Raw genomic sequence first — 17,675 nt, 5'->3', positions numbered from 1 at the left:
ATCTATTACTCTAATCAAGTGATTCTGTTCTTATGTTCTGGTAAAAAAAAAGAAGAGGGCATTTTGCTTTCCATAACTCTGCATTTTTTTTTTAATGTTGCCTTCTCATGCAAAACAAATTGGCTGACCTCAGTGGGAAACCTCACTGTTTGTTCAAGAGCCTATTGAAGTGCAAACGGTCATAACATCAGAAGTATTAATTTGTTTTGAAACAGATAAACTGAACCCATTCTGATACGCAGCAGTAGAGAAAAGAAATATTGAGATTGGCAAAATGTTTAAATGAATGCAGATGTCACAACATGTTTTTATATGTGCCAGACCTTTGTGCTCAGCAGGCTGAAATAAAGTGATGTAACCCGAAACCTTTCTTTTGGATATCTAGGATTAATTATATATGGCAGTTCCCACAAATGAGCCTCTCGTCTAAAATGATTGAAGGGAAATTCTTTCAGTTCTGTAATGAGGGATTCTTTACAAATCCCTCCAAGCTGAGGAAATTAAGAACACTGATTGAATCATAATGGTGCACAATAGGAAACCTTTTCATCAGGTAAAGAAGGAGTGGTTCCATTATTAGGAACACCTGGCCAGCACACATCCACAGCCAGAGGCAAAGTAAAGGGAAAATAAACAGAAATTCAGGCTTCTAACATTAAAGTTATCATATTGCTTATTTCCAATCTACAAATTTTAACTAAGTGGTTGTGGAACTCACACAAGCAATACATCTGTGGTTTCCAAATATTTGTGAAAAGATCTCAGCTGACCTATTTATTGTTTGTCCTGTCCTGATTTGTTTGCAGGGAGGTTTCAGTCACATCGAAACAAGTGTACCCCCACACTTTCCAGTGCATTCCCCAGACACTTTCCTTACTGTTCTTTTTAACCCAAATTATCTACAATTTTTGTTTAACCCACAAGAAAGAAGGGCTTTTTTACTGGCTAGGTTCAATTCTAATCCTTCTAACCTTCTTTGGGGTAGGTTTGCGGGTGTGGCAAAAGGAGATAGGATCTGCCCATGTGATGCCCACCTGGTGTAAACTCTAGCTCACATGGCCCTTTTATGTAAAATGTATGATGATCTCCGCCAACAATTTTTAGACCATCTATGTACCCCAATATGGAAACCAGGGAGAGAGGTCATACGCTTCCTATTACAGGGGAGAGATCAGGAGCTCACGAAGACAATAGCTAAGTTCCTCTATTTGATTTTTTGCCGCCAAAATACGCTACAGGACCCAGTCCTTGCTGGAGACCCATAGAGGTGAAATAGAGTGCTTGCCACCTTTTCTTCCCTTTGGCAAATGACTTGTCTATCTGGCCATCAGGTCTTTCTCCAGGCTATGCCCTCTCCCCCCCTAAACTATTCTGCAATATTTAGTACATGTGGTAAGTGTGAGGTTGTCAGGGTGGTGGTGATGATTGTGCATTGATTTTGTGTTATGCCAGGCACCCCACAGCAGCCATGTGATGTTATGCCAAGATTCCCTATAACAGCCATTTTGTGAATGACGCCCACATGACTTTCTCAAATTCAAAATGGGCCCACTGGTCCAAAAAGGTTGGGCTTTTAGTTTGGTTTTCGTTTTTATTTTTTTACTCATCTTTCCTGATGAAATGCCTGCTCCCATAGAAAACAATTCAGGGATCCGGGATTTGTGTAGCTGTGATGGGGAAGCAGTGTGTCAACAAGAAAAGAAACGCAGCATAGATATAGGAGCTCATGCTCTTCCTCACTCGGTTCATACAAAAACGTGATTTTCTTCTGAGTTTGTAAACATTTAAAAGAAAAGCTCTATTATTCTGATGCATTTACTTGGGAGCAAGCCCTGCTGAAATGACTGAGGACTAACTGCAATCCACTGCCACTTACTTCTGAGCAGTTATGCACAGGATTGCAGTCAGCTCAATGGGGCTTTCAGGTAAGCATGAAAACTCCCTTTACTCAGGAGTAAGCCCCACTGAACTCAGCACTCAGTTTAGGTTTGTGGCTACAAGCGACGCTCTCCTTTGCTCCGCCTTAGACAGCCTCCAACTGCCCCCCCCCCCTTTAAAAACAACAACTCCCAACCAACAAAGCTCCTCCCAACAGCTTGTTATGCTGCTAACGCGCGCGGGTGGTGGGGCCGGCTCAAAGGAAACGCCGGAAACAACCATTGGTTACGGCTTTCCCCAACCCCCCGAACGTGATTGGCTAGAAACTGTTCGCCGGAGGACAGGGAACAGGCGGAGAGCCCGCCTGACGCAACGACGCTCGCCCGCCCACCCGACGCCGCGATGTATTTTTACGGCTGCGCGCGCGCAAGAGAGAAAGGCTTTTCCTTGTTCAAGCGACCGCGCGGGATTAACGTGCGAGGAAAAAAAAGGCGGGCAGCGGTGGCCGCCGGGAGTCTTGGTCGCGCGGGCAGCTGAGCGAGCATCGAGGCGGGTGAGTTCAGGGGCGAGAGGGTCGTTATCCTGAGGGGCCACACACACGCACCCCTCCACCGACGCTGGGAACTGTAGCTCGTGAAGGGTGGTGGGAGTTGTAGCTCGGGGGTTGAACTACAGTTCCCCGGTTGTGGTGACGATGGAGTGAAGGTGCTTTAAGTATATGGTGATGTCAGCCATTTCTAAAGCAGGGAAGGCGCCTCTCTTCTGGCTTCCCCCGCCCCGTTCTTCAAAGAGGGGCTAGTGCTCGTGGTGCTGTGGCTTGTGCTTGGTTATTATCGTTTGAGAACCTCGCCTGCATCTTTGACCCAACTCGACACGTGAAGGAGTTTCCCCACATACTTGTTTGAAACGAGAAAGGACCCCAAGCTCAGCAATGCAACTTTGGGGGCAGTTTGGAAGTTTGCGCCCTTCCACGTGGAAGACCTTTTCCTTGCTTTTTGGCGAGGGAGCACAGCCAGAGGCCCTCAGTATTCATTGACATATACAGAGTGAACATGCACATTTCCTTTTTGAAGCTACCCTTCAGAACAGGCCGAGCTCCTGCTGAAAGGAATCTGGTGTGGTTGCGAGAAGCACACAGGTTATCTTTTCATGGGTTTGGCAAGGACTACTTGATTATTTTATAAAAAGATCTACAGCTGCATATGATATTGCAGGCTTGCCATGTCTGAGGGGAAAGCTACAGATGCTTAACTGTATGTGGGCTGCTTTAACTCTTTCCTGAGTTATTTCCTATTATAAGAATAGTGGTCTTGGTACCAAATGCAGCACTTACCTAGCCCTCACTTAAAAAACCCATATTCCAGCTGTTCAAGTGCTCTGGATATTTTCACAAACTGACAGCCACATAAACTACTGATAAATGTTTAAGAACAGATTCGGTTTAAGAACGGACTTCAGGAATGGATTAAGTTTGTAAACGGAATTACCACTATATTAGCTTCAGAAGGAAGGAATATGTGCTGTTTGGGTGTGATTAGAAATTGCCTTTATTCTTGCATATAATGCAAGAGGGGTACCTTTTACAGCTTTCAAGGCTCTTCAGGGATTTAACTGCAATATTAAAAGTTGAATTAGGTTGTGGCCAGGTCAGAATTGTCTATTGCCTTCTCTCTTTTAGAGGGTAAAATAACATTTAAGCTGCACATTTGAGAGCATTTATTGAAGATAAACTATTACTTGCTATGTTTTAACCATCCTTTACTGTTAGTTTGCCGCCTTATACCTGCAGGTGCAGTGGAGATTGAGCATATGAAACCAGTAGTGGTAAATAAAGTGGAAGAGGATAGCATAGGAATAAAACTCTGTAATCACAATTGCAATTTGTCTTTAGTGCTTTGGAACATTGAAATGCTAAACGAAATGGAGACACGTAAAATCACTGTAGTTAGAACATAAGATCTTTGAATAATGGACCAGCTTTGCTACTTATGGAATGTTTAGAGGTCCTTTCCATAGGACAGTTCTAGCACTTTGCCCATGTTTAACACATTACTTCCATATACAAGTTTGCTATTTTGACATTGTAAAAAAGATGGTCCCAGTTGGTGATAATACAGGCTCAGGGTTATGCTGTAACACAAAAGAGTCTTAATACTCATTGCCTTCCGACTCAGAAATGTGGTCGGCTAAACTGTGAGATTTATGTATGTGCATTTTTCAAAATATAACCAATAAAACCTTTGCCATGTAAAGCTGAGGCATCACAGGGCTATCATAAGGACACATTTCTTAGCTCAGATTAATCATTCTAGCATTATAACAATCAGCTGGAATGGAAATATGGTGTCCCTGCTTTCCTTTTCTCCCATGCCTCAGTTTAGTCATATGGAGTAGCCGCTTGTGATATTGAAATTGCTGGTCCTGCTATTATGACTGGAAGTTATAAGGTGTTAAGGTGAACTTCAAAGTTAGGAAAAAAATATCTCTTCTGATATTCGCTTGGTAGATGAAAACTGCTGTTAGTGAACCATAACTCTGAGGGCTATGCAGATGATTGTAAGCTCAGTTTGCTTTATGGCTTTTAAACCCAGAGTTAAACGGAGGTTTGAAACTGCTTTCAGGAATTGGGAGAGAACCATCCAGACCTAAGGTATGAACTCTTTTGATTTGTGGCTGTACTGGACATCCCTGCTTACTTTAATGTGCTGCTTGTACATTTTATGCCCATATAGGACTACTTGAAAGCAGACAATGAATTCTAGGATGAAACAGAAACTGGATGTTGAGAAGCCCCTTGCTACAAAGGTAATATTGATACTTGCCAAGGTGTAATGGCAAGAGGTGATGTGTATACAGCGCTATTTTCATAGAGTTCATAGATACTAAGCTTGTACTTCTTTTTATAAATAGACCAAGACTGAAGATCTGTTCAATAGGTTTAGTGCATAACTGGCTTCAAACTAATCACATGATTCCTACAGCATAGGAGCCCTTATCATATGTTACTTGCAATATGTATTCAAAATTGTCTTCAGAACTGTATTGATCAAATATTGCCAAGAACAGGCTTCCCCAACCTCGGCCCTCCAGATGTTTTGAGACTACAATTCCCATCATCCCTGACCACTGGTCCTGCTAGCTAGGGATCATGGGAATTGTAGGCCAAAAACATCTGGAGGGCTGAGGTTGAGGAAGCCTGGTCTAGAACCAACCACAGATACCTCTGCAGCACTACAGTCTATGCTACTGCCTTGCTTATTGTCACCAGGATTTGTGTTTTACATATGAGACTGAACCTAATTGAGTTATAACAAGGAAGTTTGATGTACAGTGTACCTCGGTTTATGAACTTAATCTGTTCCGGAAGTCCATTCTTAAACAGAGGCGTGCTTTCCCTAATGAGGCCTCCCGCCGGCGGTGCCCTTTCACCATTCGGATTCCGTTCTTAGACCGAGGTAAAGTTCTCAAACCGGGACACTATGTCCGGTTTTGCAGAGCTTGTAGACCGAATCATTCTTAAACCGGACTGTTCTTAAACCAATGTACCACTGTACAGTAATGGTGGTAGCCTTGCCAAGGGATTTGAAGGATTCTATGGCAGAAGCTATAAAATGTTGCATTCATAATACTGTTTTTGTTTAATTGGAGAGTGAAAGGTATGAAAATACGGTAAGGGAGGAAGCACCTGTTAATAATAATTAGGTGCTATTCAGATGTTTTGGATAATATGTCTTGGCCAGTACTTAAACGTGTACAGACATTATGTTTGTCTTTCCCTAGAGCAGTGATTTTCAATCAATGTGCTGTGGCACCGTTGGTTGCCTTAAATGATGGTCAAGGGTGCCACAAGCAACACTGGCCTCTGTCCCTCTTCCCCTCCCCTCCTTCTCTGATGCCCTCACATCTCTGCCTCCTAAAGGCTTGCACAGCTGTTTGTTGCAGCAACCCTGGCTACAAGCTCCCCAGGCTAATGGCTAGGAGCAGTGGCAGAAGCTGCCCAGAGGACTCCCAATGAGAGAGGAGAGGAGGCTGAGGGAGCATTCCACAAGGGAGGGTGTTTGAGAAAGCATGAGAGGCTGCCAGCTCTGCAGGCAAGGGATGATGTAACTAGGCTCCTGAGCCCCACAAGGGTGCCACAGAAAGAATGTATTTGGTCAAGGGAGAAAGAATGAGTTTGGTCAAGGGAGCCGTGGACTCAAAAAGCTTGAAAACCTCTGTCGTAGTGTCTTAAAATGTGATCTGCTCATAGTTGTGTGCAAAGATCCTATGCCCTTTGAGTGATGGATGTTCTGTGCTTTCAGTTCTACAAGGCATATTGCTTGGCAGCCAAGCCAACAAAGAGGACCCATTCCCAATAATAATAATAATAATTCTGGTAAAGGTAAAGGTACCCCTGCCTGTACAGGCCAGTCTTGACAGACTCTAGGGTTGTGCGCCCATCTCACTTAAGAGGCCGGGAGCCAGCGCTGTCCGGAGACACTTCCAGGTCACATGGCCAGCGTGACAAAGCTGCATCTGGCGAGCCAGCGCAGCACACGGTAACGCCGTTTACCTTCCCGCCAGTAAGTGGTCCCTATTTATCTACTTGCACCCGGGGGTGCTTTCGAACTGCTAGGTTGACAGGCGCTGGGACCGAGCAACGGGAGCGCATCCCGCTGCGGGGATTCGAACCGCTGACCTTTCGATCGGCAAGCCCTAGGCGCTGAGGCTTTTACCCACAGCGCCACCCGCGTCCCCTAATTCTGGGCGGCTTCCAAAAAAATATTAAAATACTATAATATTATATACTATAACATTACTATAAATACTATAGTAAAATACTATAATGTTATATACTACAACATTAAAAGCTTCCTTAAACAGGGCTGCCTTCAGATGTCTTCTAAAAGTTTGGTATTTGTTGTTCTCTTTGACATCTGGTGGGAGGGCGTTCCACAGGGAAGGCGCCACTACCGAGAAGGCCCTCTGCCTGGTTCCCTGTAACTTGGCTTCTCGCAGTGAGAAACTGCCAGAAGGCCCTTGGTGCTGGACCTCAGTGTCCGGGTAGAACGATTGGGGTGGAGACGCTCCTATGTTCCTTGTAACTAGTACAAAGTTGCAACACACCATGGTGGTTGATTTGCTCATCCCCTTCACATGCTTGGAGGGGCTATAGCTGTGTGGTAAATCGTAAGATTTGCATGCAGAAGGTCCCAGACTTGATTCCAGGTAGGGCTGGAAAAGCTTGCTGTTTGAAATGGTGTGGAGGTGCTGCTAGTCAGTCTAGACACGGGGTGTAGCTTGATACAAGACAGATTGGCATGTCAGAGATGAAACCTATTCTCTCATAGGAGGCTAAGGAGGTGTTTGTAGCATCTTTAAAGCACAATGTAGGTGTAAATCGCCTACCTTGCACCCATCTTCTAGCTTGTCCTTGTCACCCTTCACTATAAAGGTGTTTGGATCATATTTTGGCCCAGGGAGGCATGTTCTGCTGCACTTAAGGTCGTAATTGCTAAAGTGGGAGGAATACTCATCATGGTTTCCACAGCAAGCTAATTTGTGGATTCTTACCGAAGAGTGATGCTACTCATTTTGGTAGAATAAAGGAAACTGAAGAGAGAATCTAAACTGTGTAGCGATAAAGGGGATTGTTGGGATGTTGGCTTCGCACCCATCTGTTCTTGACCCTGCTGCTCACTTCTCTCCCCCTCCCTCCACTTTGCCAACCTCCATAGTTAAATTTGTACTTGCTATCTGGTTTTGCTGTTCAGAAGGCACTACCTCGTTAAACATAAAATATTAAAAGTAATAGGTTAATCCAAGCAAGTGATAGGCTGCAGTTCTCAGAAATATTCATTGGCTATTTCAACAGCAGTAAGTATTATTTGAAGTGTAGCACAGTGCTGGTTCCCACAGTACCTGGCACTTGTCCTTTTAGTTCAATAGTACAGCTAATTGGCAGTAGCAACTTTACCGTGGGAAAGGTGAGCTCTTGCCATGTGAAGTACAGTGTGAATCGCTAACTTTCTCACGCTAGTATGACATTATGTTCCTGCTATCCTTGTTTGATTATCTACCATTGTTTGCTATCTCATGGTGGCAGTGTAACATATTTTTTTTTAAAAAGAACTAACGCAGGAAATGGGTATTTACATATGACAAGGAAGGTGATAGACATTCTGTTCCTCCAAAACAATACCCTGGCTGGATCAGTGTGTTATGTCTCAGGCAAAGCAACTAGGCACCCAGCACAAATCAAAGGAAATGTGCACTCAAGTAATTTTTTTGTCATGTAAAAATGTGTGTGTCTCAGGTGCTCTCAATACTCCTTATTGGTTAAATGAGATTAAGCAGAAATTCAGGCCTGCAGTTAAGACAGAGTTCAAAAGCCAGTATTTAAGATGCAAAACTTGTGTTTAATATCATGTGAGATCCAGTTTCTGTATAAAGATGACCTGATTTACTGCATGTAACTGAAATGTATGTAACCCTTAAATGTCAATACAAGCTTTCTTGAAAATTTTGAATTGACAACCTTCAATCCTAGGTGAAGTAGATCAATTGAATGTGTTCTTTTCAAAGCAGGCTTCTACAAGCAATAGTTCTACAAGCAATAAAAGTTGCACATCACAAAGACAGACCCTTAAGATGATACAGCCATCTATTACAGGTTGTCTTGTTGGAAGGGCAAAGGAGGTATGTACTGCTGCTGGAATGCAATCTTAGCAATATATTTTTGGAAGCTAGAAAGCTTAAGTGAGCTGACAGTTAAGCTGAAATTTGCCTGTTCTGTTAATTTTCATTGATAATATACAATTAGATTGCTAGTCTACACAGTATATAGGCTTGCATGTACCAATGGGTTTGAATGCTATGTTGAATGCACCTGAAGATCCATCTTCAGTCATTGAATCCCTAAAACTTTGTTCCAGATGACAAGTGGGAATATAGTTTTACGGTTAACTGAGTAGGTGGGTAGAATGGCTTGTTAAGACATGCCTGCTTGGAATTCTCAACTAATAAAACTCTCAGCAGGCCAAATCTTCAATCAAGAGGAAACTTTGGAGTGATCAGCTTACCTCAAAGGCTTCCAAACCGGAAGTTGCTGTTGAAACAGAACATAGAACTGTAAGAGGAGTTCAGGCTTCCGATCTTACAGTAAAAGGTAAGTTGCTTCTTAAGAAAAAAAGCAGTGACAATCTTCTAATAAGTGCTGAGCTGGAAGGTATATGTAAACATGAATTGTCTTGGTGAAAGAGCTCTGCTGGATATGACCCAAGATCTATCTAGTCTTGCATGAAGGCAATGGCTTTTCCAACTGGTATTTAGAAGTATTCTGTCTCTGAATCTGGAGGGTAACATATATGCAACTTGACTAGTAGCCATTGACAGGTTTTATCCTTTATGAATTTGTCTGGTTTCCTTTTGCGTTGCTGTGCTGAAACTGTGTAACATATGGTAAATATGAACAAAATGGACTAGTTGGGTCAAATAGACTAAAAAGGGGATGAAAATAGGGCAAAACATTTTCTGCTTCTGTTCCTCTCCGCTGCTGCTTTCTTTCCCTCTCGATACTTTGCCAGTGATAAGCAAGTGTGAACCTACAGAAAATAGTATGGTACACACTTCTCAGTGTGGTTGCTCAAATGCACATTCTTGCATGCATAGGTTTTTGTTTCTGCTTTGACAAACTTGGGCGAGTTTGGCAGAATATGGAAAGCACTTAACTGCTGCACTGTATTGAAATGAAGATTCACTTAGTAATAGTGCCACACTGCCTTTGCAGATGGCATTTGACTTGACACATCATGTATTGGGGCCCCCCAATACTCTTAGCTAGTTGAGCAGGCTTAGTCTAATCAAAAGGAAGCATGGAGATAAGCAGCTTGATCAGCAGCAATTCTTATGTTTAAGTCATGATTTGCTGTTCCTGTCTGCTTTAATGCTGTATTTTTTTGTGTGTGGATGGTTTTAGTAACTGTAAGCTCCTTGAGTGTTTCTGCAGTGGAAAAGTTGGCTATATATTTTCTTAATAGTAATAAGACTTGAGTCAAAAGTATGGGAAGGGAGTCCCAGAAATCAAATTTTGAATACCATAGTTTGCAGTCCTAGGAACATAGGAAGCTGCCTGAGTCAGGCCATTGGTCCATCATGTTCTATATTGTTCCATCAAGTTCCACTGACTGGCAGCAGTTTCCCTGTGCTTCAAGCCCTACCTGGAGATTCCAAGGATTGAACCTTCAACCATGTGCATGCAAAGCATGATCCACCTGCTTTGTTGTTGCACTTGTATGCCACAGTAAGCTATAGCTAATGGCTTGTCATGAATGTACAGATGGCTCCTACTTTGCTCCTCACAGTGGGAGCAATCAGTGATGATCCTTGGCTTATAAGGCATTATGTCTGAACTGGGGGTTGCATTTTTTCATTCCAAACAAACTACATTGTAAAGCCAACATTTGCCTGGCCATTTGTGGTTGATTTGAGCAAATAAAGCATAAACTCTGGTTCAGACAGAATGCAAGAACCAAGGATCATGGCTTATTGCTCACACTAGGAGGAGCAAGCAGAACCTGCCTGCATGTTCACTGTAAACCTTTAACAGTGGTTTTCTATGATGTGCACATGGGGACTTTAAAATCTTTAATTTCTTTGCAGGCAATCCTTCATCTCGGTATTGGAAGGAATTGGCTGAGGAGAGGAGGAAAGCTCTGTATGAGGTGTTGCAAGAAAATGAAAAGGTAATTTTATGTAGTATCAGCAAAAGTATCAGCTTTTCACTACCATTGATGCTTAAACCCTGTCTGCTTTCCCCCCTAGCTCCATAAGGAAATTGAATTAAAAGATGGTGAAATTGCTCGTCTAAAAGAAGAAAATGAAGAGCTTGCAGAGCTAGCCAGCCATGTACAATATATGGCAAATATGATTGAGGTAAGCTAGAAGCTACACCAATATTCTCAAACTGTATTCTGCATCTTGTCTAATCTTGCACAAGGGATTGTTACCATCTATTATTGGGGCTACTTTGCAAAAACAGAGTAAATGGTGAACAAATGTGGGTGGTGGAACATATGCTCAAGTGCCCTGTTGATAAACCCAGACAAAATGTGTTATTTTGATCAATCTCACAAAGATCTTGTGCAGGGGTCAGCAACCTTTTTCAGCTGTAGGCCGGTCCACCATCCCTCAGACCATGTGGTGGGCCGGACTATATTTTTTTTTGGGTGGAAATGAACAAATTCCTATGCCCCACAAATAACCCAGAGATGCATTTTAAATAAAAACACACATTCTACTCATGTAAAAACACGCTGATTCCCAGACCATCTGTGGGTCAGATTGAGCAGGCAATTGGGCCGCATCCGGCCCCCAGGCCTAATCTTGTGCATCCTGATCTAAAGTCTAAAAGCAGGATATCTTGGAACATGAATCCTTTTCTTGGCTTGTGCTTTTTTCACCGTTGTTATAACATTATGCTTATAAAATATCTCTTGGAGAAGATGCTTCTGATAAACAGTGGTTCAAAGTGCTTTGCCATCTTGTGTAAGAAGTCTAATCTGGTGTTGATATAAAAGCAAAATGTCAAATGTGAATTGTATTGTGTTCTACTTAGCTTTCCCCTTTTTAAATGTAGGCACCAGTTTTTAGGTCATATATTTCAGCTGATAACCTAACAACTGATACTTGTAGCTTGTACACAAGTAACATCAGTGTTGGGGTCTGTGCTTTGCAGAGATCTTGTCTAATCTGAAGTTTGGAGGTCATGTGCTAGGACTCTCCCAGCCTTGCCTCAAAATTATTTTCTGAGGTAGTCTCTAGAGAAAGTGACTATAAAGTCAAAATTGAATATACTGTACATTTCTCTGCAGGTTAAAGTTGTATATCCAAAAAAATAAATAATGCAGGATTCTGGGACTCTTAGATCTGGTTGAGAGAATGTGAACTTTTTTTACTTCATCTCAACCAGGTCTTAACAGCACAGAATCCTGTATCTTGCCTCTGCATTATTCTCCCTTCCCTCCCACCCCCCACGATTTGAAGTAAGATAATAATTCTGACCGCCATGTAAGATAATGTTATTAGGAGAATGTGCAAGGTGCTTTGCAAATTGTTGTATAAAGCATGTAGTTCTGGTGTAATATCTCTAAAAAAGTTAACTGCTGTATAATATATTACTTGGCTTCAAAAGCTAAATTCTACCACTGTTCTGACAGTATCACTAATGTCTCATCATACCTCTCTAGCGACTAACTGGACAGGCACCAGAAAGTCTAGAGACACTGAAAAATCTAGACCTGGAAGAAATTGCATATGAGGAAAGTGATTCTACTGAGGAGGATTTAGATGGAGAAACTGAAGGGGAACCTTCACAGCTCTCGAGGAATTCTACAGATCTGCTGACAAATGAAACAAGTAATCTCTGAAAGTATTGGGCCTCTGAAAGGGAAAATGAACTGCCCGTGTGTCATGTCTGGGGTGGGGAAGAGTAGAATCCTTTGAAATCTAAAGATTCACTTGAAATTTCAAAGGGTGGGTTTTGCAGCGGTGGAAGTGTAATGGAAGTGTTAGACTTCATCTGGTTACTTGATTAAATGGGAATACTATGTATTTCAATTTGTAAATAGTTTTTTATTCATGTATGTGGAACTGCCAAATAAACTTCTCTGCACAGATATTACACAGTTGTAAAATGCTGTACTTTAGAACATATATTGCAAGTCTAAGCCAGCTATTTAAAAGGTAATGGACACGGAATAATAGTTCCCACCCACCCCCTTTAAACCTTTGAGAACAGAAGTGTAGTACATATGTATGCTATATGTCAGCCCCAACCAATAATTTACTTAGTATTTCTGGATACTTCCCCAAACACCATTTATCACCTGGCACTTTTATTGTAAGCTGGATTTCTTAGCTCTACCTGTTAGTGATTCTTTTATCTGTTCTTGGTAGGCTAGAAGCGCTAGCATTAACTTGGCATAGTTTTGCGGCCAGCTAAACCATTCCAACTTAGACAGGGACTCCAGACTTTTACGTAGCTTTTGGCCACCCACTTCATTAAATAACCTGAGATAAGGGATGTTGTTACAGCAGACAACAGTCATAAGGTAGCAAACCCAGAGCTTCATAGTGATTATATCTAGAGGGTCGTCATCTTCAGGGTTTTCATCTTCATCCAGATAAGCAAGGAGAATTTCCATAAGATGTCTGTCTTTGGCTTCATTTTGGTTTAAGTAGCTTAGGTAGCAAATGCCACACAACCCTTTTAATACATAGGTCCTCACTTCCCCAGAAGTGTCTGGCATAAGCAAAATATTAATCATATCCTGAATGTATTCTGATGCAAGCAAAGCAGCATTGACACCACCTGTAAAGGAAGACATGTTACTGATTATTTCACTAATATGCTGGAACACTGCTATGCCTGAATATTTGTCTGTTTTTAATGGCTAATGTAAATTGAGAGATTTCGTAGCCATGAGATGGAGTCCCTTGAATCCTGACACTTGAGCTATTAAACATACTTACAATTTTACTGCACATTTACTCAGTCATATCTAGTGCTGTTTCTACTTGGACTAGGACACAATTAACTTTGGTCTCTTCATTTTAATGGGCCTAACCCAACTATAACTTAGATGGACAATACACTTTTCTCAAACTGGCAGCTGTTGTCTATTTACATGCATACCTGTGTAAGTTAGAAGTCCAATATACAATGCAGCTGTGGCTCTGTCTTCCAGGGGCAGCTCTGGATCTCTCAGCTCAATGCCGTAGGTTTTGATTTTATGGTGGTGAAAGACAGGGTCTATGAGCTTGATTGCGGGTTCCCTCTCATGCTTGATATGCTTGTTATACCAGGCTGCTATTTTGCTAAACTTGCTTCCCATATTGCCTGAAGACTGGTTTCAGGAAAAATGTCTTTCTAAAGCTGTATTTCACTCTACCCACAGGGAAGTGTTGGGACACTGAAGTATTGATTCACATTTGACTCGCAAGCCCACACAGCTGGTAACTAGGCAATGAGTGCAGTAAATAGAATGGAAAACGGAGATAGTATGATGTCATACTTGTGTAGATTCTTAGCTATCCTATCCTGCGGTTGGTGGTGGGTTAAGCCAATAAGTTATATTTTCACATTTTTTTAAAAAGTGAGATTTATCCTTCAGCCCCATGGGTCTAAATTACCTCTGTAAAGAAACTTGTTTCCCTCCGCAACCAATACTTTATTGTTGATCATACCTTCTTACAGATAGAGCTATTTTCCCTTACCTGTCCAGCGGTGGAGGCTGGCAAATCCAAACACCACCTCTACTACCATCTTCCCAACAAACTTGCAGAAGGACTAGTTGCTCTCCAAAGTTTCAGCAACTGTCTGCAGGCAGCCCACTCAGACTTCCAGGTGTACTTGCAAATCTTTGCTGTAGCTTTAAAAACTCAAAAGGGAGGCAGTTTTGCAGTGCTTTCTCCCTAGTGCTGAAACATGTTTTCTGCCAACTCTTCTGACATATTTATAGGCAAACAAAGCTGGGGTGACAGTGTACGGGATACCTGGACATATTGTCATTTGAGGTTACTTGCTGTTTTTCTCTCAGAACTACCATCTTGATCAAGTTGGAAGTCCAAGTCTAGCACTGGTGGAAGAAATAAGTCGACCAAAGTAAAAACAATGCTATTTAGTATTTCAAAAATAATCTTTATTATAACTTAAACAGGAGCCGTATATATGAGAAGTACAAATACCACAAACCTAGAAGGCAAATGTAAGCCAAAAATCAATACAAAAGACGACAATGAAAGACTGTAGGCTTGTGGCAGCAATGTGCTGTAAAAACCAGAGCACAATTACTTATTTCACATTTCGTAAAAGAGACTTTTCCCCTTCAGTAAAACTTTTGAGTGACTGTACAGCTTTTAATCAGAATATTTATAATTTATAATATACAGGTATATACAGTGTTACAACATTAACAATTAAGAATACTGGCTTGCCAATGCATTTTGGCAAAAAAGGGGGGAAAGACTTCTGTTAAATTTATTTTAAAAAAACCAACAACCAGCACTTCACAATCTGTATGTCTCCAAGGAGGAGTGCCCAATGGTTGAAGAGCTATGAGCTCTTTATTGTCTGATGAAGGCTTCAATAAAACACCTTCAAGTTACAATCCATGCATACTAACTTGGGAGTAACCACCATTGCACACTGGAATTTACTTCTAAGAAAACTAGCATCATAGCATGCTTTCTGTCACCTTGATTGTTGCAGATAGTGTGTGTGTGAATGACTCAATTTGAAGTACCGTACAGTGGTGCCTCGCAAGACGAAATTAATTCGTTCCGCGAGTCTCTTCGTCTTGCGGTTTTTTCGTCTTGCGAAGCACGACTGTTAGCGGCTTAGAGGCTTTAAGAAAAAGGAAACAAACTCGCAAGAACTCGCAAGACGTTTCGTCTTGCAAAGCAAGCCCATAGGGTAATTCGTCTTGCGGAACGACTCAAAAAACGGAAAACCCTTTCGTCTAGTGAGTTTTTCGTCTTGCGAGGCATTCGTCTTGCGGGGCACCACTGTAGTCCCAGAGATCTCCACCACTTGTTCTCTTCTACATTGAAATCATTGTAGCTCCCAGCTATAAATGCACAAAACCTCATTCTTTTTTGAAATGTCAAGGAAGGGGAAAGGAAGATTAAATCTTGGTGTTTTCATGTAAAAGTATAATGTGGCCATATGCCCTTTCTGGAAAAAAGGAAAACACCTATTTGTTTTATACAACCTGCACGACTGCTTGAGAATGTTTGTTTGTTTTTATTTACAAAAATCATTTGGAGGTCATTACTGGAAGCCAGAAAAGAGCAAGAATGGAAATAAGAAATGAGTCAGAATTACTGAAACCTGGAGTTTGCATCCTGCTGTTTCCAGAGTCAGGCCCGTCATCTGAAGATTGTTCATACTAAGTGGTGCTACTGATAACAAAAACAAGGCAGGAGATACTTGAAGGCAACTGAGGCACAGCACAGATGGGAGTCATAACTGCTGTTAAAAGTCCTACTCAGTTTGCTTTTTCCTTTCCACCGATTTAGAGGAAGCATCACAAAGTTTTAAACTGATGCAATTATATTCACAGAAAACCCACCATATACAATTTAAAATGCCTCATTTATGATTACAAAACATCTGTTGTATTTGCCGAGGCTGACTGTATGGCAGTGGCCTAGTTTCACTCAAAAGCAAAGCAATGCAATCTTTGACAAATCACTGTTTTCATTATAAGTTACAGAGCGAAGCTAGTAAGAGCCCTCAGATTCATTCTTCTTCGAACACCTGTGAATCTTCTTGCAGTTCAGCTACAGCACCGTTGTTGTTAAAGAAGACCAGCCTCTGAAGCTGTTGTGTTAATATGCAGATTAAACTCTTAAAAGGCTGTGGCTACCTCAGTCCCACGTCGTACACCAACCTTAACAAATTCACGAGGGAATTTATCTAGCTGCTCATATGCCAACCGTCCATCTTCTCCTGAGCAGAGAAAAATGAGAAGCAAGGCAAATGTCACATGAACTCAGAGGTTCTCCAGGCTACACTTTCAGAATAAAAATATGCTTGTGCCACACCAACTTTTTAAAACGTGATAAATACATTGGAAAACAAAAAGAAACAACTAGCAGTGCTTGATTTATAACATAGAACACAACTACTTTATAACATGATCATGGGACATCCAGAAAATATAAAACAATGCAGCTACGTAAGAACATGAATTATTCCCAAAACAGTATACTGATTGTCCTTGAATCTCCTGCCATGCTTGCCATTCTTTCCTGCTACACCCTTTGAGAACCACTGCATTAAGGGAAGGTTAGGTGCTGTTCAGTGGCTGCAAATTTATGGATTTAAATATTTTTAAAGTTCCACTTTTGCCGACCCCAATAAAGAGGTATATACCATACAAAACAGCAGGAGCAACAAAAGGGTCTATTAAAAAAGCAATAAATGTTGGTTGGGAAAAAGAAATTTGCATTGCAAAGGCCTGTCTGAACAGCACTGCTTTTAGGAGATGCCTAAAGGAAGGGCAGGAATAATTCCTGCTGAACCTCTACCACAGGGAGTTCTGCAGGGCAGAGCCTGCCACAATAAAAGCTCAATCCCTAATAAAGGCTGACCAAATCTCGGGTGTGGAAGAAGTGCCCCATCAAAGGATCTCGGTGATTAGATGGAGCATAAGGGATCTTAAGGTACTTTGAGCCCAAGGGTTTTTGGGGGGGCTTTGAGAATTAGCAAAAGAAGCTAGCTCAGAAGCAAATTGGCAACCAGCAAATTGACATCTCAGCAGAGGAGTAAACACATTGCCGGTAACTTGCTCCTGTGAGCTGTTTGGCTGCTGTGTTCTGCACCAGCTACAACTCCTGAACCAGATACAAGAGTGGCCCCACATAAAGTGTGCTACAGTAATCAAGTCTTGATGTTACCAATGTGTGGGTCACTGCGGTTAAGCTACTGTGGTCCAGGAACAGTAACAGCTGGCATAGTAGCCAGAGCTTGTAGAAAGCACCCCTAGCCACAGAGGACTGCAGACTTGCTCCTTCAGAGGGAGTGCATTGGCAATTAGAACAGGTGACAGATCTATCTCCCGCACGTAGGAGCCACCCACCCACCCCTGTATTCCTAGGGTCCAAGCTGAGTTCATTGACCACAGTCCAGGCCACCATTGCATCCAGCCACTGACTGAGGGCTTGCACTGCCTCTCCTGATTCAGATGTTATGGAGAAATAAGAGTTTGGGACTCACCAGTGCTGTGCTAGTGCTTCCTAGTTTCTCTTTGTCA

General features: G+C 42.0%; 3 protein-coding genes across 10 annotated transcripts in view; 1 reads left to right on the top strand and 2 right to left on the bottom strand.

Moving 5' to 3' along the window:
- Positions 1–2,278: 2,278 nt before the first annotated feature.
- GMNN (geminin DNA replication inhibitor) lies at positions 2,279–12,538 on the top strand. 3 transcript variants are annotated; one of them, XM_077933231.1, is made up of 7 exons: positions 2,279–2,431; positions 4,611–4,683; positions 8,446–8,556; positions 8,896–9,025; positions 10,519–10,601; positions 10,681–10,791; positions 12,105–12,538. In XM_077933231.1, exons 2-7 carry the CDS (start codon positions 4,630–4,632, stop codon positions 12,282–12,284), a joined length of 669 nt encoding a protein of 222 aa, XP_077789357.1. In that variant the 5' UTR covers positions 2,279–2,431; positions 4,611–4,629; the 3' UTR covers positions 12,285–12,538. The 3 variants fall into 3 exon arrangements, with proteins under 3 accessions (XP_077789357.1, XP_028593394.2, XP_077789356.1); XM_028737561.2 differs by having other exon boundaries at positions 8,893–9,025; XM_077933230.1 differs by having other exon boundaries at positions 8,443–8,556; positions 8,893–9,025.
- Positions 12,539–12,670: 132 nt separating this feature from the next.
- Positions 12,671–13,786, bottom strand: ARMH2 (armadillo like helical domain containing 2). Its single transcript, XM_028737562.2, has 2 exons — positions 13,553–13,786; positions 12,671–13,228 (listed from the first exon to the last, which is right to left on the bottom strand). The coding sequence occupies exons 1-2, from the start codon at positions 13,749–13,751 to the stop codon at positions 12,753–12,755; spliced, it is 675 nt and encodes a 224-aa protein (XP_028593395.1). The 5' UTR covers positions 13,752–13,786; the 3' UTR covers positions 12,671–12,752.
- A 750-nt stretch (positions 13,787–14,536) lies between these two features.
- Positions 14,537–17,675, bottom strand: part of RIPOR2 (RHO family interacting cell polarization regulator 2) — a 100,329-nt gene continuing 97,190 nt past the window's right edge. For all 6 annotated transcript variants that reach the window (XM_028737560.2, XM_028737555.2, XM_028737557.2 and 3 more), the window contains one exon: positions 14,537–16,369. In XM_028737560.2, the coding sequence (XP_028593393.2) occupies positions 16,269–16,369 (101 nt within the window). In that variant the 3' untranslated portion in view covers positions 14,537–16,268. The remainder of the gene's footprint in view (positions 16,370–17,675) is intronic.

Source organism: Podarcis muralis, chromosome 8 (genome assembly GCF_964188315.1).
Source record: "Podarcis muralis chromosome 8, rPodMur119.hap1.1, whole genome shotgun sequence".
Lineage (NCBI taxonomy): Eukaryota > Metazoa > Chordata > Lepidosauria > Squamata > Lacertidae > Podarcis > Podarcis muralis.
The sequence above is the reverse complement of the archived record's forward strand: the minus strand, read 5'-3'. Positions and strand labels throughout refer to the sequence as shown.